This window comes from Rhinolophus sinicus, chromosome 3 (genome assembly GCF_057876585.1).
Source record: "Rhinolophus sinicus isolate RSI-liver-muscle chromosome 3, RSI-T2T, whole genome shotgun sequence".
NCBI lineage: Eukaryota > Metazoa > Chordata > Mammalia > Chiroptera > Rhinolophidae > Rhinolophus > Rhinolophus sinicus.
The window spans coordinates 47,977,243-48,002,788 of NC_142503.1; the positions used below are offsets into that span (position 1 = coordinate 47,977,243).

At 36.3% G+C, this 25,546-nt stretch overlaps 1 protein-coding gene across 1 annotated transcript in view; it reads right to left on the reverse strand.

Moving 5' to 3' along the window:
• Positions 1–25,546, reverse strand: part of ANKRD31 (ankyrin repeat domain 31) — a 126,378-nt gene that overhangs the window by 18,230 nt on the left and 82,602 nt on the right. The window contains exons 18-22 of the mRNA XM_074329204.2: positions 20,056–20,218; positions 18,603–18,712; positions 13,952–14,039; positions 13,191–13,287; positions 9,426–10,413 (exon numbers count right to left, since the gene is read on the reverse strand). Coding sequence (XP_074185305.2) covers positions 9,426–10,413; positions 13,191–13,287; positions 13,952–14,039; positions 18,603–18,712; positions 20,056–20,218 — 1,446 coding nt within the window. The remainder of the gene's footprint in view (positions 1–9,425; positions 10,414–13,190; positions 13,288–13,951; positions 14,040–18,602; positions 18,713–20,055; positions 20,219–25,546) is intronic.

A 25,546-nucleotide genomic window follows, 5' to 3' on the forward strand; every position in this document is an offset into this window, starting at 1 on the left:
GTCTCAGTCGGTAGTGGGAAATAATTAGCCATACACTGAACACTACTCTAAATCCTGCTCAACAAATCTTAAAAGCAAGACCCAAAAGGATCAACTTGTTTCCAAGTAACTTAACTGTATCCTATAATAATTCTCCAAAATATGTATAAGAATATAAAACTATACAGCATATAAAAAGGTAAATTTCACAAGATCTGGGATCCAATAAAAACAGAAATAAAGTGTGAAATAGACAATTCAACAATAAAAATCAGAGACTTCAATACTCCACTTCAATAATATATAGTCCAAACAGACAGGAGATCAATGAGGAATGAGAAAACTTAAGCACCACTATAAACCAACTAGAACTAACAGGCATCTATAGAAAAATTTCTCACAACAACAGGAGAATATATATTCTTCTCAAGTGTACATGGAACATTCTCCAGAATAGGCCATATGCTGGTGAAGCCACAAAATAAATCTCAAAAAATTTAAAAGAACTGAAATAATACACAGTATGTTCTCTAACTGCAATGGAATGAAATTAGAAATTAATAACAGAAAAAAAATGGGAGACTCACAATTATGTGGAACTCAAACAACACATTCCTCAATAACCAATGGGTTAAACAAGTAATCAAAAGGCAAATTAGAAAGCAAGTCAATACTGAGATGAATGAAAGTAAAGACACAACAGAATGAATCTTATGGAATACAGCAAAAGCAGTGGGTTAGAGGAAAATTTATAGCTATAAATGCCTATATTAAAACAGAAGAAAGATCTCAAATCAATAACCTCACCATACACTGAAGACACTGGAAAAAAGAAGAGCAAACTAAACACAAAGCAAGCAGAAGACAGGAAATAATAAATATTAGAGTGGAAATAAATAAAAGAGACAATGGAAAAAACAATAGAGAAAATCAACAAAATCAAAAGTTGGTTCTTTGAAAAACGTAATAAGATTGACAAAAAAAGCAAGTGAGAAGATTGAAATTAGTAAAATCAGAAATGAAAATGGGGACATTACTACTGACCTTACAGAAATAAAAAGGATTAAAAGAGAAACTATGAATAACTGTATGCCAATAAATTAGATAAATTAGATGAAATGGATAAATTACTGGAAAGATGCAAACTATCAAAACTGATTCAAGAAGAAATAGATAATCTTAAAACGACCAACAAAGAAAAAGGCCAGGTACAGATGGCTTCATTGCTTATTACTACCAAATATTTAAAGAAGACTTAATACCAATTCACAAACTCCTCCAAAAAAAAAAAAAAAATAGAAGAGTAAGAAACACTTTTTAACTCATTCTATGAGACTAGTATTCACCTAGTCTATACCCAAAGCAGACAAAGACAACACAATAAAACTACAAACCAATATCTTTAGTAAGTATGGGTGTAAAAATCCTTAACAAAATACTAGAAAACTGAATCCAGCAACACATGAAAAGATTATATAACATGACCAAGTGGAATTTATCTACTTTCAAAGGAATGCAAGTTTGGTTTCACATCCCCAAATTAATTAATGTTATACACCACATCAAAAGAATAAAAAACAAAAACCATATGATCATCTCATTGATGCAGAAAAAGCATTTGACAAAAATCTAATACCCTTTCATGATAAAGACGCTCAAGAAACTAGGAAGAGGAGAAAAATTCCTCAGCCTGGTGAAGAGCATCTCTGAAGAAAACCTCCAACTAACACCATACTTAACAGTGAAAGACTGAATTTTTTCTCCCTAAGAAAAGTAGTCTTAGGAAAAAAAAATAGAAGTCTGATATCACCATTTTATTTTAACATTGTACTGGAGATTTTAGCCAGTGCAGTCTGTCAACAAAAGGAATAATTTTCATAAGGGAAAGAAAAAAGTAAAACTCTCTTTATTCATGATCATCTATATAGAAAACCCAATGGAATCTCTAAAACTTTATAAGTCAGTTTAGCAGGGTTATAGGATAAAATCTCAACATATAAAAATCAATTATATTTCTACATATTAACAACAAATAACTAAAAATTGACATTTAAAAAACAATATTATATATAATACTGTAAAAAATATGAAACACTTAGGGATAAAGCTGATAAAAGATGTGAAAGACATGTTACTGACTCCCACATTGCTAAGAAAAATCAAAGAAGGCCTAAATAAATGGAAAGCTATACCATGTTCATGGGTTAGACAACTCAGTATTGCTAAGATGTCATTTCTCCCCAAATTAATCTATAGATTCAACCCAATATCAATAAAAATAACAGCGGTCCCCCTTTTTTTTAAATTGACAAATTCATTCTAAGATTATAAGGGATTGCGAATGACCTAGAATAACTAAAACACTTTTAAAAAAGGAAAACATAATTGGAAGACTGACATTACTTCAAGACTTATACAGAGACAATAATTAAGAGAGTATTGATGAACAGACAGACAAGGTAGTATTGCTAGAAAAGATAGTACTGATGAAAGGATAATACTGACACAGAATAGGGAGTCCGTAAATAGACACATATATGGTCAACTGATTTTCTACAAAGGTGCAGAGGCAATTCAATAGAGGGTACTTTTTTCAACACATGATGCTGGAACAACTGAATATCCAAATTCAAAAATATAAATGTGGATTCTGCTTTGTATCATGTATAAAAATTAATTAAAAAATGGATCATATTCTAAATGTAAACCTAAAACTATAAAAATACTTGGAGAAAACAGTAAATCTTTGTGATCCTGGGTTAGACAAATAATTCTTAGATATGATACTAAGAACACAATCAATAAAAAAAAAACCACCCACAAATTGATAAACTGGACTACATCAAAATTTAAAACATTGGTTCTTTATAAGGCAATGTTGAGAGAATAAAAAGGCAAGCCACAGACTGGAAGAAAATATTTGCAAAGTATATGTTTGATTAAGGACTTATATCCAAAATACATTTTTTAAAAAATTCTCAAAACTCAATAATAAGAAAACAAGCAACCAATAAAAAAATGGACAAAAGATTTGAACAGACACTTCACCAAAGAATAAATATGGAGGCAAACAGCATATGAAAAGATGCTCAACATAATTAATCATTATCAAATGCAAATTAAAACCACAATGATAAACTACTATATGAATGTATATATTACATAATACATGCATCTATACTACATGTTAGCATGACTAAAACTGAAAGACTGATCACACTAAGTGTTTGATAAGGAAGGATGTGGAGGAACTATAATTCTCATACACAGCTGGTGGGGATGTAAAATGTTACAACTTTGGTAGTTTCTTAAAAAGTTAAATATATACTTACCATATACAATCCAGCCACTCTACTGCTAAGTATTTACCCAAGAAAAATGAAAGCCTATGTCATACCAAAATTTGTGTATATCAATATTCATAGTAGCTTTATTTGTAATAGCCAACAACTGGAAATGACCTAAATGTCTATCACAGATGAACTGATAAACTGTAGTATATACATACAATGGACTAGTCAGCAATTAAAAAAATACAGTATGGGGAATACAGTCAACAATATTGTAACAACTATGTATAGTGTTAAATAGGTATTAGACTTATCAGGGGGATCACTTCATAAATTATATACATGTCTAATCAGTATGCTGCACACCTGAAACTAATATAAAATAATATTGAATGTCAACTATAATTAAGAAAAAATAGTCATGGGGATATATAGTACAGCATAGGAAATATAGTCAATAATATTCCAGTAATTATGTACAGTGTCAGATGGGTAGTAGACTTATTGGGGTTATTACTTTGCTAGGTATATAAATGTCTAGTCAGTAAGTGGTTTTGCACACCTGAAACTAATTAAATAAATTACTGATACATGTTACAACAAGGATGAATCTCAAATAATTATGCTCAGAGAAGGAAGCCAGACAAAAATAAATACGTATGGTATAATTCCACCTATATAGTATTGGAAATGCAAATTAACATATATGGACAGAAAGCAGCCAGTAATTGTCTGGAGAGTGGCATGGGAAGGAAAGGCACGAAGGAGGTGTAAAAAGGACACAGAGAAATTGTGAGGGGTGATGGATATGTTCATTATTTTGTTTGTGGTTTCACAGGTGTATACATATATCAAAACTTGTTAAACTGTACTTTAAATGTATATAGTGTATTGTATGTTAATTATATCTCAATAAAGCTGTTAAAGAAAAAATAGCTAAAATATGAAATTTGTACAAAAATGTTGTTATAGCTGCTCCAGAGAAGTATCTTCAACTGTCAAAATATGAGTTACCAACCAGTCAAGACAGTGGAGTAGGTAAATGCTGTGCTTACTTCATTTTACAACCACATCAAAATTACAACTAACCTATAGAAAAACTATCATTGACAATCGCATGAAGTCTAGCTGAAACAAAGCCCTACAACTCAGGACATATAAAAGAAGCCACCTTGAGACTGGTAGGAGGAGTGGAGATATGAAACAGGCTGGTCCCACATCAGCATAGGACCATTAAAAATCAGGAGGGATCTCTCAGCTGCAGAGGTCCCCCCACAGAGGAGTGAGGGGTTCCTCAGGCTCCCTAGCTCAGGGTTTCAGTGCCAGGGAGAGAAGTCCCTACAACTTCTGGCTATGAAAATCAGAGAAGGTGTGGCTGAGTGAGATGAGGGCAGATGCAGTTCCGGTAGCTCCTCTTAAAGAGCCTACACACAGACCTACTCACTGATGGACTCATTCACTCTGAGCTCCAGCACAGGGACAGCAGCTTGAAAGGCACCAGGGACAAATGGAGAGGAACCGAATTGTTTGGCTTAAGGGCTAGAGCTGGAGGGGTAGCTTTCTCCCTGACAGAGGAGCTGACAGAAGCCTTTGTTTCTTTGTTGAGCCTCCCACTCCCGATGTGCAGATGCAGGTGGCTGCCACGTCTGAGTCTCCATCAACTTGGCTAACAGTTTGCTCTGCCTTGCTGACTGCCTGCCCCACCCCACTTTTGGGTTCACACAAGCTGCTGCCAGGGGCTTTTCCATATAAATGGCCTATCTTGGCTCATGCTGCGGACTTTCCTAAAATCTCTCAAAGGCTCACAAAACCCAAACAAGCAGCATCTGGCTTCAGCGTGTCCCATACCTTTGGCTGAGCAAACCCAAGGCTCGTACTAGTGATAGCCAGCTTCGGTTCATGGCTTGGTCTCTCAAGGCACCAGCACGTCCAGTGCGGGCAATGGCCATCTGTGGATTGCTTTGTGGCTCATGCCAGGCAGCCCTGGGGACTGGCACACTTATCAGCCAGCTTCAGACCCAGCTGGAGCATCACCCAGCCACATCCAAGGACAACACACCCAAAGGGAAGACAGGGCAGGCACCAGAGCCCTGTTAAAGTGAATCCTGCTCTGTAGGGTCAGCCCCTGCACAACAGCTCCTCCACTGTAGTGACAGACAGTCCTCACAACCAATCAGCCTGAGGGTCAATCCTTCCCACTGAAGTGCAAACAGCAACCAAGACTCAACTACAACAGGAGGGGACACAAAACCCACACAAGTATCACACCTGGAGCACCCAGCTGAGGTGACCAGGAAGAGTCAGGCACTGGACCCCACAGGACACCTACTGCATAAGGCCACTCTACTAAGACGGGAAGACATAGCAGCCCTACCTAATACATAGAAACAAACACAAGGACGCAGCCAAAATAGGAAGACAAAAAAAAGTCCTAAATGAAAGAACAGAACAAAGCTCCAGAAAAAGAACTACACAAAATGGAGACAGGAAATCTACCAGATGAGAGTTCAAAACACTGCTTATAAGGATGCTCAGTGATCTCAGGGAGAACTTCAACAAAGAGATAAGAAACATAAAAAATGAGATAGAAAATATAAAAAAGAACCAGTCAGAAATAAAGAATATAATAACTAAAATGAAGAATACATCAGAGGGAATCAACAGATTATATGAAGCAGAGGATCAAATCAGCGATTTAGAAGATAGGGTAGCAGAAAACACCCAACTGGAGCAGCAAAACAAAAAAGAATCCAAAAAAATGAGAACAGTTTAAGGGACCTCTGGGACAACATCAAGCATACCAACATTCACATTATAGGGGTACCAGAGGGAGAAGAGAGAGAGCAAGAAATTGAAAACCTATTTGAAGAAATGATGACAGAAAACTTCCCTAACCTGGCAAAAGAAATATACATACAAGCCCAAGAAGCACAGAGAGTCCCAAACCAGATGAAGCCAAACAGGTCCACACCAAGACACATCATAATTAAAATGCCAGAGGTTAAAAACAAAGAAAGAATCTTAAAAGCAGCAAGGGAAAAACAGTTAGTTACCTACAAGGGAGCTCCCATAAGACTGTTGGCTGATTTCTCAACAGAAACTTTGCAGGCCAGAAGGGATTGACAGGAAATATTTAAAGTTACAAAAAGCAAGGATGTACAACCAAGATTACTTTACCCAGCAAAGCTATCATTTAGAATAGAAGGACAGTTAAAGAGCTTCCCAGACAAGGAAAAGTTCAAAGGAGTTCATCACTACCAAAGCAGTATTACAAGGAATCTTAGAGATTCCTTTTTCTTTAAGATGAAAAAACAAAAAAAGATAAAGATATGAACAACAAAATGGCAATAATTACATATCTATCAACAATTATTTTCAATGTAAATGGATTAAATGCTCCAATCAAGATAGGGGGGCTGAATGCATAAGAAAACAAGATCCTTACATATGCTGCCTACAGGAGATTCACTTTAGATTGAAAGTGAAAGTAAAGGGATGGGAAAGTAAAGGGATGAGAAAAAGATATTTCATGAAAATGCAAACAAACAAACCAAAAAAGCTGGGGTAGCAATACCAGACAAAATGGACTTTAAAACAAAGGCTATAACAAGAGACAAAGAAAGACCCAGTAATCCCACTTCTGCTTATTTATCTGGGGGCAAAAAAAATACCTCTATATGCTACTTTGCGGGGACATATGCATCCATATGCTCATTGTAGCATTGTTTACAATGGCCAAATGTGGAGACAGCCCGGGTGTCTGTCTGTGGATGAATGGATAGAGTAGGTGGTACATATATACAATGGAATATTGTTCAGCTGGGGAAGGGAATGTGTTCTTGACATCTGCAGCGGCATGGATGGACCTGGAGGGTATTGTGCTGAGTGGAGTGTCAGACAGAGAAAGACAGATGCAACGTGATTTCACTTACATGTGGAATCTAAAGAACAAAATAAAACAAAAACAAACTCATAGTTACAGAGAATATTTTGATGGTTGCCAGATGGGAGGGGGTTGGGGAATAGGTGAAAAGGGGAAGGGATTAAGAAATACAAATTGCTTGTTACAATGTAGTCATGAGGATGTAGGGTAAAGCATAAGAAATATAGTCAATAATATTGTAACAACTATGTAAGGTGTCAGATGGGTACTAGATTTGTTGGGGTGATAAATGGGAGGGGGGTGGGGGCTAGGGAGAAAAAGGTGAAGGGATTAAGAAGTATAAATTGGTAGTTACAAAATAGTCACGGGGATACAAAGTAAAGCATAGGAAACATAGTCAATAATATGGTAATAACTATGTATAGCGCCAGATGGGTACTAGACTAGTCGGGAATCACTTCTTAAATTATATAAATGTCTAACCAGTATGCTGTACACCTGAAATTAATATAAACTAATATTGCATGTCAACTATAATTGAAAAACTTTTTAAAGGAGGGGAAAGGTGAAGGGGAATAAGAGGTTCAAATTTCCAGGTATAAAACAAATAAGTCATGGGGATGTAATATACAGCATAGGGAATATAGTCAACAATATTGTGATGGCATAGTATGGTGTCAGATGGTTGCTGGACTTACCATGGTGATCACTTTTTTAGGTATATAAATGTTGAATAACTATAGTGTACCCCTGAAACTAATATAATATTGTATGTTAGCTATATTTTAATAAAAATCTTAAAGAAATACATTAAGGAATTTTAGTTGTCAGGCATATCATGAAGGAAGTGCCCCAGAAATTCTTAAAAGATGAGACTGAATAATCTATCTTAGAAGCTAGATAGTTTAGATAATCTAGCTTCAAACACAGGCTAGATAACAAAAAAACTCAAATATCAGGTAAGTTAGTGATTCTGAAAGCTGACTACCGTGTTTCCCTGAAAATAAGACCTAGCTGGACTATCAGCTCTAATGTGTCTTTTGGAACAAAAACCAATATAAGACCCGGTCTTATCTTACTATAGTAAAATAAGTAAAATAAAGACCGGGTCTTATATTGTTTTTTGTTCCAAAAGATAATATAAGACCGGGTCCTATATTAATTTTTGTTCCAAAAGATGCATTAGAGCTGATGGTCAGGCTAGGTCTTATTTTCAGGGAAACATGGTATATAAGAATCATTTGGAAACACTTTTAAAATCCCGGGTCTTTCCATGCCATGGTTCAGAATTGTTATTCTCAGACTATCTCTTTGAACTGTTAACTGATACACTATAACTTCTGCCTATATGCGGACTTAAATGAAGGCCCTAAAAAGTTTTCTTCTTTAAAAATGAGGTAATGTAACTTATTTACTAAATAAAATTTGAGTTGCTTTGGCGAACATGAGGTGGGTATTACTTAGAAATAAACTGGTTGACAGGCAAGCAAACAGGAACATCAAAGGATCTGAGATCAAGCTACTAATTCAGTCTTTACAGTTTGGAGCTTTAAAATTTATTTATTTTTGCTCGTAACTTATAAGTAAAGCTTACTAACTAGGAAAAGCCTTATTATCCAGAAATGGAAGGGTTGGAAACAGGGTCATTCAAATTAAGTTCCAGTTAGCCTGGACTGATAGCTACTGAATTGGTCCATAAGCAAGGAAGCATTCCGGGACTGTAATCTTTGCCACTCTGAACTCCTCTTTCAAAAAGGGAATGGGGGAAAGGGGAGAGCAGGAGCTTTTGTTGGCATTTCTGGCAGAACCTTTTTCCCCCCTTCTCTACCTTTATGCATATGAGATATTGTTTTAATTGAGTCAGATTTACCCAAACTCCAAGTCACTTTTTGTTTCTAAAAACAAATTAAGATTCTATATAAGATGAATTTATACTTATCCCATTAGGGGAAGCTTTAACAGTACACTAGTACTTCCCAAAACTTTGGAACCAATGGCAGCTCCAACTTAGTATTTTTATGTTGCTCTTAAATCCTTCCTGGTGCGATATAATTGACTAATTCTTGTCTGAGAGCCCAAAGGTGCTTGTGACTAAAATGTATAGGGCAATTCTAGAAGCACAATTTCTCTTGCTAAGAATACAATGGTTGCCCTTCCATTCAAGAAGCCCTGCCAAACCCTATTCTGAGCTAAATGCCTACACTAGGTAACAGCAACATTTATTCACTTATTTATAAAATCTACATGATTTTAGAGAGAAAAAAATAGGATACCTGTGTTTTGAATTCCAAAATATTATTTCCTGGGTTAATTCTTCCTAGTGCTATCAGATCCTTTATCTGCATGCATTTCTTTTTAGAAGCTGTGCTGTAATTTAAACACTTTTTTGTAGTATGTTGACGGCCAGACCCAGAGGAGGAGGTACTCTGACTGTTATTTGCGTGTGGAGCAGCAAAAGCTGATTTTTTAAGATATGGTTTCATCTGATGCCCAGTATCACTGCCTAAGTCATTAATCCCTTGCTGTATCAGGGTTTCTGATGCACCCCTAGTTGGTTGCTGGGAAGCTGTTTTCCTGTTTCCTCTTTTTGGATCATAACTGGAAACAGCCTGACCACAAATAACAGCTGATAGATGGACATCATTTTGGGCAAGTACACTTGTGGTTTCTGAAATATTTGTGCCAGTTAGTCCTGAAGGACTATAGGATTCATGCCCTCTGGTTGTAGTTTCTGTAAGTTCATTTGCTTTTTGTGAATATTCTGCTTCAGCGATAAAAGCAACAGGCTGGGGTGGTAATTTAATCATCTTAGTGCCATCTGAAGGTCTGGATTTTGATGACCCATCTAAGTTACAGTCATTGACATTTTGTTTAGAATTCAGCTCATTTCCAGAAAATTCTTCCCTTCTCACTGTCTCTGAATTTAGACAAGTGATGGTAGTTTGGCTGTTGTTCCATGTTTCCAGAGACAACTGTGTTTCCTGTATGCTTTCACAAACAATGCTAACAGAACCTGATGGGGGCTGCACTGATTTTTCCAGTCTGGTAAACTCTTGGCTGTCCTTTTCAGTAGAGATCTGTGACCTGGATGGCAGATTCCTCAAACTAAGACCAGACAAAGATGTAACATTCTTATAGTTTTGAATTTTCTGGCTTATTTTTTTCTGCTTTTTTGCCGCAACTAAAAGGCTCTTCTGTCTTGTGGCCAAGTTAGCCAGTTGTTCTCTCAGGACACCATGCTTAAACGACTCTACAGACACCCTAGAGGAAGAAAAAGGACAAAAAATGCAAACACAGTAGAAAACTTTTTTTTTAGCAGTCATTTATATTTTAAAGATACTTTGTCTGAATTTAAATTTGATCAGCTCAAGAGTCTGCCTTTGTAATGCATTTTATTTGAGAGGAAACTGACTCTTAAAGTAAGTGAGTTTGCCTTTTCAAGGGGTGATAGTCTGGTTATCCACATGTATACTCATATCTTTATTAGTTGTGAGTCAACCCTAAAAGAGGAACAAAACTTGGGTTTTCTATCTAGATACCTACTAGTCCTTCAGTTGGAAGGTAGAAATTGGTGGACCAGGGGGAATACCATTCTTTAAGTTTGAAGTTTGCTTACCTGTTTATAGTGGTAAGGTGTATTAGGAAGTAAAATTTGGGAGTAAGTTCCTCCCTCAAGCTCCCTTAGCTATTGAGGAGTGAGACCGTTTTGTGAATAATTATATGAGCTAGATCTGAGAAATGTCAGCTCATCAAATAATTACAGTAATTGTACTTTGAACTTGTACTGAGGCATTTTCAAGTCCAGAGGGACTACCCAGACAAGCATTATACTGTGTACTCCCCCAAACCAAATCTCTCAGGGGCTGAAGGACTGAGTGGGAAGAAATGACTCATCCACACCTCTGTCTTTTGCTTATACCACAGTGACCTTCAGGGTACTGGAAACTTATTTCTAGTGGTTCTCAAGCTTTTTGTTCTCAGGACTTTTTTATAATGTTAAAAATTATTGAGCTGTTGTTTATATGGGTTTTATCGATCAATATTTATTGTTTTAGAAAATAAAACTGAGAAATTTTTAAAACACAAGCATACCCAAGCACACGTTCCATTAGCTATCAGAGTGATGACATCACACATCATGTGGCCTCAAGAAAACTCCACTGTACAATCATGACAGAATGAGAGCAAAAAGGGCAAATAACACCTTAGTATTATTATAAAAAATAGTTCTGGCTTCAAGGACTCCTTGAAATGGTATCAGGGACTGTTAGGGACCACCCGTGAAAAGCAGTTGTTTTAAGGAAAGTAATAATAGAGATATCACAGTTTAGAGTTGTTGGTACTGAACTCCAAGTAGACCTGTACTAAAGCAAATAGTACATGCAATGGAAGAAACAGCAAGAAGAAATCAGATTAACAAACAACTGGTAGCATAAAATGCAAGAAGCTAAATAGAGAGAAAAGAAAAAAGAAATTGACAGTATCACATTTAAACTGAAACAGTCCAGACAGAAAATAAAAATGCTCTTTAGTTTACAAGGTTTTAAAGTCTTATAGCAATATTAATAAAGATTTACACTTGAAACCCTAACTGATTAGGAACTTTCCAAAATTTTAGGTATTTTGTTAATCATAAGACATAAAGGAAAATTGAAGCTAGTCTTCTCCAAAGTCCCCTCGAAATATCATGTAGTCAATTACCCATCTGTAGGTCCTACAAGCTCTCTTGCTTTACACTGTTAGAAAAATAGGAGATAGAAAGGAATTTGAGACATTTATTCTCTAGAGAGAAAAACAAAATGGGGATAAAAGATAGATTTATAAATAAAAATAAACTGATTTTTAAATAAGTTCAGAAAAAAATGAGTATGCAATAGATCTCCAATGACTATAAGACAAGAATATTAAAAAATTAGAAAGGTTACATGTGAATAAAGAATAGAGTTGAAAAGGTATCTACATGTTCACTGCAGCATTATTCACAATAGCCAAGACATGGAAATATCCTAAGTGGCCATCAATGGATGAATGGATAAAGAAAATGTCACACACACACACACACAATGTAATATTATTCAGCCATAAAAAGAAGAAAATCCTGCCATTTGTGGCAACATGGATGGACCTTGAGAGCATTATGCTAAGTGAAAAAAGTCAGACAGAGAAAGACAAATACCCTATGATCTCACTTATGAGTGGAATCTAAAAAAAAATACACATACATATGTATATATACCGAACTCACAGATAGAGAACAGTTTGGTAGTTGCCAGAGGTGGGAGGTGGGCGATATGGATGAAGGTGGTCAAAAGGTACAAACATATCAGCTATAAAATAAATAAGATGTGGGGACATAATGCAGAGCACGGGGACTACAATTAACAATACTGTATTGCATATTTGAAAGCTGCTAAAAGATCTTAAAAGTTCTCATCACAAGAAAAAAAAACAATAGTGTGCATATGTACCTAAATCTATGAAAAACTAATAAAAGTAATGCCCAAACAAGAAAAACATATGTGTATGTGTGTGTGTGTGTGTGTGTGTGTGTGTATAAAACATCTTTCTCAAAAAAGGATGCAAAAAGGTATATAAACAATATAATCTGGATAACATTCCTTAAGAACCCTGAGAATTTAGAAGTACACAAAACCACAAAATATACACGATTAAACTGCTAAGAAGGACATCTGTGACAGCAAAAAGAAAATTTTTTAATGTAAAAAATTTGAGTCTACTAGGGACAAAATTTAGTTTTAGGATTCATGACCAGAAAGCCTTTCATAAAATTCTTGGCTGTAGACAACTTTTTAAGGTACTAAAATGTTGTTTTCTGAATATTTCAAGTAATAAAGAAGAAAAATATCTTTCTGGGAAGTACAATTCTCCATGGAGGTAACAGATTAGATGACCTCATAAAGTCATTTTTTTTGGTTCTAAGCAGCATTTGTATTCTTAAGAAATTCTAGGCCTTACTATTGCAGCTAAAAATAAATAAATTCCAAAAACTTTAAAGTAGTCTTATTTTTTTCACTCACCTGTATTTTTTAGCCAGATCATCCCTTTCTGCCTTCTGTTTGGCAAGCACATTATCCATAACCTCTTTTATCTCTAACATCTTTTCGATGTATTGTTCTAAAAACATGGTAATAAAGTAAAAAGTCAGTTAACTGAGAGATAGCTCTCAAGAAAACATAGCTGTAAGCTATCAAATGTTTGCAAATATTCACTGAAGTTTTGAGAAATAAAGACTATTAGGTCAGAGATCAGTTTAATTTACTATTTTGAACCACTAGTGTTTTGTAAACAGGAAGACACCTATTCAGTAAGACCTATCTGCTCACATGGACGGTGTGAGGATTTGCTGTCCTCCTGTTATAGCTGTCCTTCCCACTATACCGTCCTTTTCTAATCTGTTTTTAAGGGTTGCCATAGCTGGGTGAAGCTGAGGAGACAAAAAGTAATATAAGCTTTTCTCTAATCACTATCTTATGCTTTTTGTCATATTTCTATCTAAATATATCACCAGTAGTGTCTTGTCTCTGATTATGGTTCTGAGTGTCTCTCAAATTACTCATGCTGCACTTCAGTCAACAAGTATCTTCATCAACAATTATACCAACTACCAGTTTGCATCACTGGCTAGTAATGATCATTCCTGGCACTTTACTCTCATTAAAAAAGAGACCACTTTTTCAGCCACTGTGAGCTTTAAAATAAACATGTACCTTAAGAAGATCAGATAGCAATGACTTCGGATGCCTGAAATAATGAAACTTGAGTAGAAGCCCATATTTACCTGCATCTTCAGGGGTTCTTATTTCAAACTCCAATAAATTTTCTTGTTTTTCTTCTATATCTTGTAGAATGGCACTGATGGTCTGATGCTATCAAATAAAAATACTAAAAAGTTCATTACAAGAAGGTATATATTTCTCTCTGATATGCATTATGTTCCAAATATACCCATCCATTCTTTGTTTAACCTTAATTGTATAAATATTGCATATTTGGGGGGGGAAGTAAACTTAAGTATATCTTGATTTATGTAGCAGATCTATTCTTGGAAAATAAAATATAAGAGTAGCAACCACATAAAGAATCATAATTTCTTATTGACTTCTATTATAATAATAATAGGTATAGAAGAAAAAAACTTAGCATATGATATTTAAAGATAACATATATGCAACCAGTTCACTTTAAGGCTTTATGTCTATCACTGTCCACTATTAAAATCTCACACATAATATTAGACATATAAAACACTACTCAAAAAGTCACAACCAGGATTTAAGACCATGCCTTTTATCCCTGTCAGTACTAATCTTCCTGGCTGGAACGCCTTCAATTTACTCTGCCCAGATCTCCCTCTTTCTTATGAGAGATGGAATCACAGGGTGAACTCTCCAATCAGATTGCCTGGGTGTGAATTCTGGCTCCATCTCTTCCTAGGCGGGTGACTCCAGCAAGTTACTTATCCTTTCCCTGCCTCAAGTGAGTAACACACATAGTGCTTAGGACAGTGCCAGCCAACATAAGATCTCAATCAATATTGCTTGCTATTATATAAAACCCATCTCATACATGAAACCTCTGACTAATCTAATTCATACTGATTTCTCCTTTCTCAGAATTACTTAAGAATTTCAGTGCTACAGAATTTAGTATTAATATACATGTCTTATACATTATGTTTCTCCATCAAGATAATCAGATCTTGTAGGCAGGAGCATGGTTTTTATATTGGTGTATGGTTTCCACACTGTTGGATATACAGTTGTTGCTCAATAGATGAAAACTGATGGATTGACTCATCTTATCTGTCTTTTAATATATTTTCAATATACATTCATTTTTAAAATGTGTAGTTCCTCAAAGCCTTCTGAAATGTTGCTCTGAAATTTTACTTTGGTGCCCACAAGGGATATGGAAAATGCACATAATAAAACCATCCAATTATGTGGAAAAGCAATCTCACTGCTGTCATTTATGAAATAAATCAAAATGAAACTATAAAATATAAATATGTAAAAAAAAAAGCCCCCCCAAAAACGAGATTTATCTCTGTTTACATTGAATGGCTATGGTTATAAAAACAAACTAAAGGTCTGACGTTGTACCCAGGCTAAGCCTCTACCTACAGGTTAGGATAACAAAAACAATTTCTGATGCTGACTTTCCTGTTTCGCTTTATATTGTGGATGCACCTAGTCTCAGCCACCATGAGCCATAACTCTTCACATTAGCTCCACATTCTATCATGGAGGGTCCAGCATAATCTTCCCTCCAAGACTCTCCTTCATAGCCCTTTATTATTGCTTATTTATCTCTAAAAACATCCTAACCTAGGACATGTCTTTAGAACAAGCAGCTTTAGACAGTTCATATTCTGCTTACTGTAAAACTTCACTATTATTTTATTCCAGATGTTAGTTTTACTATGGCAGATCACCTTGGCCTCTGACACCTCTTTTACACTTGTGTACAATATAGCACAGTGGTGAGGAGTACAAGCTCTACAGCTAGATTGCCTGGAGTTTAACTGGCACTGCTACTTAATAAAAATGTAATTTTGGATTAAGTTACATAACGTCTCTAACTTCCTCAACTGTAATGAGGAAGGTAATGATAGTAACAGAACCTACCTAGAAGGGTTATTATGAGGACTAAATAAGTTACTTAGAGGCGAGCTTGCCATACGATAAGTACTCAGTGAATGTTAACTATTATTATTATTACTTCTGTCCTTATTTTATACGGGGAAAGGAAGGAGGCTGCCTATATAGGTTGTGATTTGAAGGTAGCACCAAACTAAAATCATTTCCTTTGTATGTGGCTAGAGTCATCCTTCACCCCAGTTTAGTTTGAAATCTCCAATATTCAAAAACAATTAAAGTCCTCATATTTCTTTCTTTCTTTTTTTTAAATTGGGGAACAGTGTGTTTCTCCAGGGCCCATCAGCTCCAAGTCGTTGTCCTTCAATCTAGTTGTGGAGGGTGCAGCTCAGCTCCAAGTCCAGTTGCCGTTTTCAATCTTTATTGCATGGGACACAGCCCACCATCCCATGTAGGAATTGAACTGGCAACCTTGTTGAGAGCTCGCGCTCTAACCAACTGAACCATCTGGCCGCCCCCTCATATTTGTTTTGAGTTTTTCTTTCTCTTTTTTGTAAAGTTGGTTTTCTTTATACTCCTCTATCGCCAGTCCATTTTCTCTGAGACCTGTCATCTAAAATGATATACATTATTCCTGAAGCAAATACCTATGTTGTTAATAAAGAGCAGTTTTTACATAATGTTCTAATCTTTACCTGAAAATATACCTTAAACATATTTATGGTCAATAACGTGGGCTGAGCTGATATAGAAGGACCCCAGTCTACTCCAAACACATGGAAACACTGGACAAAATAAGCTTTAAACATGCACACAGCTATGCATGGAAAAAGGAAGGGAAATGCCCTGGTTCCAGAAACAAAGCTAGCAGTGGCCCATGGGGGATCTAGAACAAACACAGACATTAGGGGCTGGGTCTTTAATGCCCACACAGGACAGGAGATAAGGCCTCAGGCCCACCTGAGGAGGGAGCTAGAATGGAGTCCTTGCATAAAGCTAGTGGCCTAGAGTGGGTGCTCTAGGTTAAATAAGGATTAGAAAAACTCTACTTTCATCCATAAACCTACGTAACTTTACTAACAATTGTCACCCTAATAAACTTTAATAAAAAAAAAAAAAAGGAAAGAAAGAAAAACGTTACTATCACCCACCCAGGGCTTTGAGTTGAAAAGTAGAGACCCAAAACTTTGTCACAAATGTATATATGAGAACTAAATTTATACAATATGTGGTTCAGGAACCCAAATGCAGAAATTAGCATAAAAAATAGTGTGTAACTGACAAACCTCTAGGGTCCCAGTAGAGGCAAATGTTGAACACAAAGCCAAGACACATTAAAATTCCCCGAGAAAACAACCATCATTGAAATGAGATTATAATAAAAAATTGTAAACCACATGAAGAATTATGTCATCATGAAAAAGTCAGAGGAGAGTTTAAAATTCCTTTAAAAACATTTGGAAATATATATTTTCCAATGCTATCAATACTGTAAGACAAGAGCAGAAAAGTCTTTTTGTTTTGTTTTTTAAACAAAAATTTGAAAAGGAAACATACAATTTCTCGAAATAAAAAACCCCCACAATCATTAAAATTAAAGACTCAATGTATAGGTTAAATAGATTAGAAATATTTGAGGAGAGAAATTATGAATTAAAAGAGAGATCAAAGTAGATTACCCAGAATATAATAAGAGTTAAAAAGATGGAGAATATGAAAAGCATATTTGGAGACATGGAGATGGGTCTAACAGATATCTAAATAGGAGCTCCAAGAAAGGAGAATACTGAGAATGGAGGAGAGGCAATATTCAAAGATATAGGTGCTGAGAGTTACCAGAATACAAAGGAGAAATGTTTCTTCAGATTAAAGGAGCATGAGTAGTTCTGAGTATAATTAATAAAAACACACCCACATTTAGATAGGACCTAGTAAAACTGTAGAACATAAAAGACTAAGAGAAAAATCTTAAATACTGCAAGATTAAATGAGATTATCTACAAGGAAATGACTATTAGACTGAGTGTTGACTTTTCATCCATTACAACCGATACCAGGAAACAATGCAAAATATTTCAAAGTGCTCAGGCAAATGCAATTTAGTTTGAATACTGCTTAAAATATTTAGGGTATAAATTAGATGATTGATCATAATTTAGGTTCAATGACTGACATTCTCCCGCTCTACACTAACAGAAAGTATGTAAGAGAAATCTAATCAATATAGTCTTATTCAAAATAATATTTCATTGAGGATGCCACTTTGCTTAAGTTATTAGTGTCTAGTCTGCTTTGTGTTTTTGTCAAACTAGGATACACATCATATCAATTAATATGTATTTTACTGAGCAACTACTATGCTATTTTTGCAAAACTATACCTTTACATGAGGAGTTTCTCACATAGCAAACACTATCACTATAAACCATGTGGGATCCAGGTTAGATAAACCAGATTTCCTCTTCTCTGTCTGGGTTTCAGGGTCTTTTCTACCTAGTATGTATCCTAGATACTTTTAGGAAGTGAGTGAGTGAAGACACTCTATGGCAGTGGCAGCGTCTGTGGGATAAGATGGAGCCAATGAACCAAACCTAGGTGTACAACACAGCAGCTATTTTTAATTCTTAATCAATGCAGATAATCAAGAGTTAACCATATAACATATCTTCTTGGCTTATTCTGTTCAGTTATGCTATATTTTCTTATGACAAAAAACCATTTTCAATCCCCATGTCCTTCAAATGGAAAGACTGCTGCCAATAGCCAAAGGCTGGCTGGCCCAAAGAATGGCATTTTCTCAGCTGACGGACAAAGGATTTCAACTTCACTTACCACAAGAAGGCTTTCTCTTGTGTTTTCTTGGTATGAAACAGAAGGTGGCTCAACAGTTTTGCAGTCATCACAAAAACACTGTCTTTTGGACTGGACAGTAGAAACTTTTACTTTAAAAAATAAAATGAGAAAATATTATAAGAATGTGCAAAAATTTAGCTTCATTTTGTCAACTGTAATGGTGACAGGTATGGGAAGGATAAATTAAGTCTACAATTATTATAATATCTTAATGTTGTCCAGCACCTTGGTATTTATTATTATCAACTGACTAATTACAGCTAGCATTTACTGAGTACTTATCACATGCTAGAAATAAAACTCTTTCCCTGAATCATCTTATTTAATTGTCATATGAAACCAGGGAGAAAATGGATGAGATACGCATTTTACAGAAGAGAAAAGTGAAGCTTAAAGGGATTCAGGAAGTTGTGTAATTAATTGTCAGACAGCTAGTTAGTATTGAAACCAGATCTGACTTAAAAGTCCACCCTCTTAATCACTATCACTATGATTCACTGTCTCTGTAAATTTCTCTCTCACCCTCCTCCCATTCTGTATTTCCTCCCATATAACTATTGTATCTTATACCACTCATCCCTTTGGGATTTCTGACCACAGAAATATGTGAATTATGTTACTAGGTTTCTTCCTTTATAAATCAAGGCTCAAACAAAAGGGAAAATTAAGAACAATCCCTTCTCAACACTTAATAAACTGTTTAACTGCCTTTTTGCTGGTTGGTCTCCCCACAAGACAGGAAGCTCTTCATGGGCAAGTGCCTGGTTTGCATAACAGGTACTCAACAAATGTGTTCTCTAAACTAGTGTTCACTAAATGCCTGTTTCTTATAGCTAATTCATTATATTACTTAAATGTAAACTACTGCTAAAAATAGTTCATAAAATTCTGCTGGCTGTACATTCCCCTGAAATATTCTTTTCACTATAATATATATTACACACACATATAATATATTTGCTTAACAAAGTTATATTCTATCATTAGAACATTAGATTCTTTAAAATTTGGTATCAGTCCAACTTTTACATGAATCATTACAGATTCTGAAGTAATGAACTCTTAGTTGCAAAGTCCTCAGTAGTATAATGTCATCATTTTACATCACCATTCCAAGTAAACCAATGTGTAGTTTCAGTTACATCTCTATCTCAGACCTAATATTAGGGAAATTAATGTTTATTTAATGAACGACATGGGTTTCATTTCAACATGTAACTCCAATCCAATAGTATCATATGATCTATAAATTAAACCAAGTTTGGAAATTATTTATTTTCTAAAAATAAATAATGCTTTTCAAGAGTTTCATAAACATACAAAACATCTATCCCTAGTTATAAAACAATTTACATAACAAACATGAAGATTTTCTTTTTCTAAGCAGAGGTGTACAACTGTATAAAACAGCGAGCAATACCGACATACGTACCAGTGAGCACAGCGTTACTGTCATCTCTATTACCACTCTCCATAGCACCGTAAGATTTTAGCAGCGCTTTCGTTTTTTCATCATCTGCTTCATCTAAAGCAGTCTTCTGTTTTTGATTTTTTTGATTAGGGTTTGCTCCATGTTGTAGTAGAATCTCAGCTGCCTAGAAGGTATTTTTCCAAAGTTATCTCTATAAACAGATCGATAATTTCTGCTTTCATTATAAGACACCACTACCAACCACCAACAGTTATCCAAAAAAGTTTTCACACTCTGGCCAAGGAAATTTTTGTTAAATTTGATATGACAACTCTAAATGGATCCACTGATTTGGCTTAATCTGTTCCCATCGGAGAACCAAACACGATGACAGGAAAGTACCATTCATTGCAGTAAGAGGCTTCTATCTCTTTAACAGAGCTCTTTGTCCCCCACCCCTACTGCTGGAGGATGGCGTGCAGAAGGGAGCAAGAATCTTCTCGGGTCTGTATTATATTATAAATTGCCATTAAACATAGTTGAATGAAGTTCTATTTGGACTATATTTCAGGTACTTGTTCATAGAGGTTTTATGAGCTAGCCTGGGAACCTAATATCCATTCTAATAATGTCCATGCAAATACATTATTACATTATGTCCTAAATAACTGATTTATATTTACAGACGTTAAAGATAAAAAGAAACTTAGAAACAATCTACTCCAACTCAGTCATTTTACAGAAGAGGAAACTGAGATCCAAGAGACTGTGACATTCTAGGGGCAAAATAAGTTTCTAGTATCAATAAGGTTTCCCTAAAAAACTCAAAGTTGTGTTTTGGCAGATTGTAATTGATCAAAGTTAAAAATGGCCATTAATTAATTTATGGTATAAGTCAATGAGTAAAAAGCAGCCAGTGATTCCATTTGCATGAGGCAAGCAAGTGCCTCAAACCGCTGAAACATCACCTTCTGAGTAGGAAAAGATGGTCAGGATTTTGTTAAAATAGAGACGCACTAGTAGATTTTCTCTTTCTGCTTCTGTCCAGGAATGGAGAAGCAGAGACATTTAGGAGCAAAGGAGCCAGCAGAAATGACAAGGATAGCCCCTCATTTGTTCCATCAGCTTAGAGACAGCACAGCATAAAGGAAAACGTTTGTTTTCAAGTCAAGCATACAGAACTCACTCCTGCTACTTCCTAGCTCTGTCATTGGGCAAGTTACTTACCATCTGAATCTTATTTTTATCACCAATGAGGATTAAATGTAAGCCCTTGTAAAGTTCCCAGCACAGAGTGGGCTCTTAATGAAACTAGTCCCATAATCCCCTTTTTTGCCTTAGAGAGGTGAAAAAACCAACTGAGGTAATAACAGACGGTAGTAGATAGTGGCATATGGAAAGAGTCTCCTGCAGAGGTTTTTGATACACCTTAATGAAGTTCAAGTAAAGGTATTTTGTGTGTTTTGTTTTCGAAAGATGAAGTGAGAAGTGTCTCAATCCAGTAGTTTCCATGCCTGAGTGATAATTAAAGTCACCTGTGGAATTATAAAAAATACAGATTCCTGGGCCGGCCCAGTGGCTCAGGAGGTTGGAGCTCCATGCTCCTAACTCCGAAGGCTGCCGGTTCAATTCCCACATGGGCCAGTGGGCTCTCAACCACAAGGTTGCCGGTTCAACTCCTCGAGTCCCACAAAGGATGGTGGGCAGCGCCCCCTGCAACTAAGATTGAACTCGGCACCTTGAGCTGAGCTGCCTCCTGGATGGCTCAGTTGGTTGGAGCATGGACTCTCAACCACAAGGTTGCCAGCTCGATTCCTCGAGTCCCGCAAGGGATGGTGGGCAGCGCCCCCTGCAACTAAGATTGAACACGGCACCTTGAACTGAGCTGCCACTGAGCTCCCGGATGGCTCAGTTGGTTGGAGTGTGTCCTCTCAACCATAAGGTTGCCAGTTCGACTCCCACAAGGGATGGTGGGCTGTGCCCCCTGCAACTAGAAACGGCAACTGGACCTGGAGCTGAGCTGCGCCCTCCACAACTAAGACTGAAAGGACAACAACTTGAAGCTGAACGGCACCCTCCACAACTAAGACTGAAAGGACAACAACTTGACTTGGAAAAAAGGCCTGGAAGTACATACTGTTCCCCAATAAAGTCCTGTTCCCCTTCCCCAATGAAATCTTTAAAAAAAATACAGATTCCTTAGATCATCTTTCCAGTACTATATGGGGGAAAGAGAAAGCTATTTTTGGAAAAGAAAGCTTTTCTAAACTCTTAAAAACTTAAGCCATATTAATAATGACATTCGGCCTGTGTGTTAAGACTAGGCCTTCCTTTAGATCTTGGACTTTAATATATTAACATGCGTGAATTTAATATATTAGTTTGAAATATATGCAGAGAACTAGGCTCTGAGAAAATAAACCCCTGAACAGCTGCTTTTCAGTAATACATTAAAAGGAAACAGTCTAAGAGAACAACAACAGGGCTGAAAGGCACTAAACAGGAAAGGTTACATAAAGTTGGGAGACAGTCCCAGGTAATACGATAGGTGGACCCGAGCAAACAAAGAGCTAGGCAAAAGTTAGGTGACCAAGAAGTAAGCCCCTTGCCTGTTATTTTTTTTTACACTAACTTTATTATTACGATCTGAATTAGAAACATTCCATCATCACAAAAAAATCTAGTATGCCTCTGCAGTCAATCCTTTCCAACTACCCTTTGGCCCTTGGCAATCAGTGATCTGCTTCAATCACTAGAGGTTTTGCCTTTTACGGAAATTTCATATGAATGGAATCATTTAGTAGTTAGTCTTTTGTGTTTGGCTTCTTTTAATTAGCATGATGATTTTGAGATTCATCCATATAATTGTGTGTATCAATAGTTTGTTCTGGCTACTTGCTACTTACCTAGTTTGAAAACAGTGTTGTTTCTGTGAATGGAAGTTATACACATTCTGCAATGCATGTGAAGAAGTGTCAAAGGACACTTGTAATGAAAATGATTCTAAGAAAAAAAGAATTCGTTACTTTTAACAATTTATTCATTTATCAGTTAATAGATATTTGAGTTTTTATAGTTTTTAGCTATTATGAATAAAGCTGTATGAACATTTGAATACAAATCTTTATGTAGACAGAAAGATTCTTTTTTATGATTTCTATCTATCTGTTGAAATTCTCGTTTTGTTCATGTATTATTTCCCTGATTTTATTGAGCTGCCTGTGTTTTCTTGTAGATTACTGAGTTTCCTTAAAACAATTATATTAAATTCTCTCTGTAAGGCAATTCATAGATCTCCATTTCTTTAGGGGTGGTTACTGGGAAATTATTGTGTTCCTTGGGAGTCATGTTTCCTTGATTTTTCGTGTTTCTTGTGGTCTTGCGTTGCTATCTTCACATTTGAAGAAGTCACCTCTCTAGTCTGTACTAACCAGCTTTGGGAGAGAGGTATCTTCACATGTCAATCCATCTAGGGATTCTGAGGCTTTCTCAGATCTTCTCTATAGATGCACTTGATCTATACTTCTTATTCCTTCTTGGCAGAGGTGGAGGTAGTGGTGGTGGGATGGGGATTCTTAAGAACAATCTTGATCCCCGAAACCAGGCCAGGTGTTGATAGCCTCTTGTTTATTTTTCTAAGGTGGTTCCTGGAAATCCTGCAGAGTTGTACTGGCTTTCCGTGCTTGCTTACTAGCTGTGGGCAAAGGCTCACCCTTGCTGTCCACAGGAATGCATACTGGGGGGGGGGGGGTCATGGGAGTGGGACATGGGTGAGGTATGCAGAGCATTGGGGATGTCAGTGAGTCAGTTAGGGAGATCCGAAGGGGAGGCATCTCCAGTATCTTGTAGGTGGGTTTCATGATCGAGTCTGCAAATCAGTTATAGAAAGAACAATGCAGCAGTTAGTAGCACCTCTCTAATGAATTCTAAGCCTTTACTGCTGTATTTCAGCCTCTCCCAGCCCTTTGATCTTACAGATCACTTCAGTAATCTGAGTGAGGTGAAAAAGAAGTGGGCCTCTTAAGCAGCATCCTGTTCAGCTGGGGAAGTCAGACACTCACACTCTCACTTTCCCCCACAGGAGAAATCACAGACCACTGACGGGGAAGGGGGGTTTCTCCTGGCACTGAGCCATGCTGCTTTTGGGGGAGGGATGACATGGGCAAAGTGAAACTGTTCCTCCTCCTCTCTCCAGTGTGGCTATTGGTAGATTTTTTTTTTTCTTTTCTCCAACAGAGTGCTGGAACTCCTCCACGGGTTTCCTGGACTCCCACAAAGGTACTCTTATTCCTAGATGACTGCCAAAATCAAATATTCTGTGGTGGGTGGAGGGAAAATGTTGGGAGAACTCCTATTCTGCCATCTTGCTAACATCATTCTCTTGCACTTTTCTTCTTTTCTAACATAGCATTTAAGGTTTAAAATTTCCATCTAAATTTGCTTTATGAGCATCCCCAAATTTTGATATATTGTTATTTTAATTCAGTTCAAAATATTTTCTAATTTTTCTTGTGATATTTTTCTGTGACCCATGGGCTATTTAGAAGTATGTAGTTTAATTTCTAAATATTTGGAGATATTCCAGACATTTTTCACTTATTAATTTCATTCCATTTTGGTTAGAGAACATACTTGGCATGATTCCAGATCTCTTAAAATTATTGAAACTTGTTTTATGGCCCAGCATATGGGCCATATTAGTGCATGTTCTTTGAGTACTTGAAAAGAATGTGTATTCTGCCACTGTGGTTGGAGTCCTCAATAAATGTCAAATAGATAAACTTGGTTGATAATGTTGTTTATGGCTTTCTATATCTGGGTATGTATTTTAAAATAATTTATTAAGAGAAGAATTGCAATCTACAACTATGATTGTGGGTTGGTATATTTCTCCTTTTAATTCTATCAGCTTTTTATGTATTGAGGTTTGACAATTACGTTTGAGAATTCATCCTAGAAAAAGTGCTACATACCATTCAGCAATGGCTGAATATCACTACGGTCACCCTTGGGAAGCTATCCACTGATGCCAGTGCCTAGTCCACCCTTCAAAGCAATTTTGGAACTCTTTCTGGAATGGCCATCAGAGCTGTCATCATCGTATTACTCTTGATGTCCTGAATGTCATCAAAATGTCTTCCTTTCAATATTTCCTTTATCTTTGGGTAAAGAAAGAAGTCATTGGGGGCCAGATCAGGGGAGTAGCAAGGGTGTCCCAATACACTTATTTGTTTACTGGCTAAAAACTCCCTCACAGACAGTGCCTTGTGAGCCGGTAAATTGCCATGATGCAAGAGCCATGAATTGCTGGTGAAAAGTTCAAGTCATCTTTTTCATGCAGCCTTTTCAGCACTTCCAAATAGTAAACTTGGTTAACTGTTTGTCTAGTTGGTACAAATTCATAATGAATAATCCCTCTGATATCACAAAAGGTTAGCAACATCCTTGCAACAAATTTGCGAATGTAATTGTCAGACCTCCTATACCTAGGAGTGGAATTGCTAAGTCATAT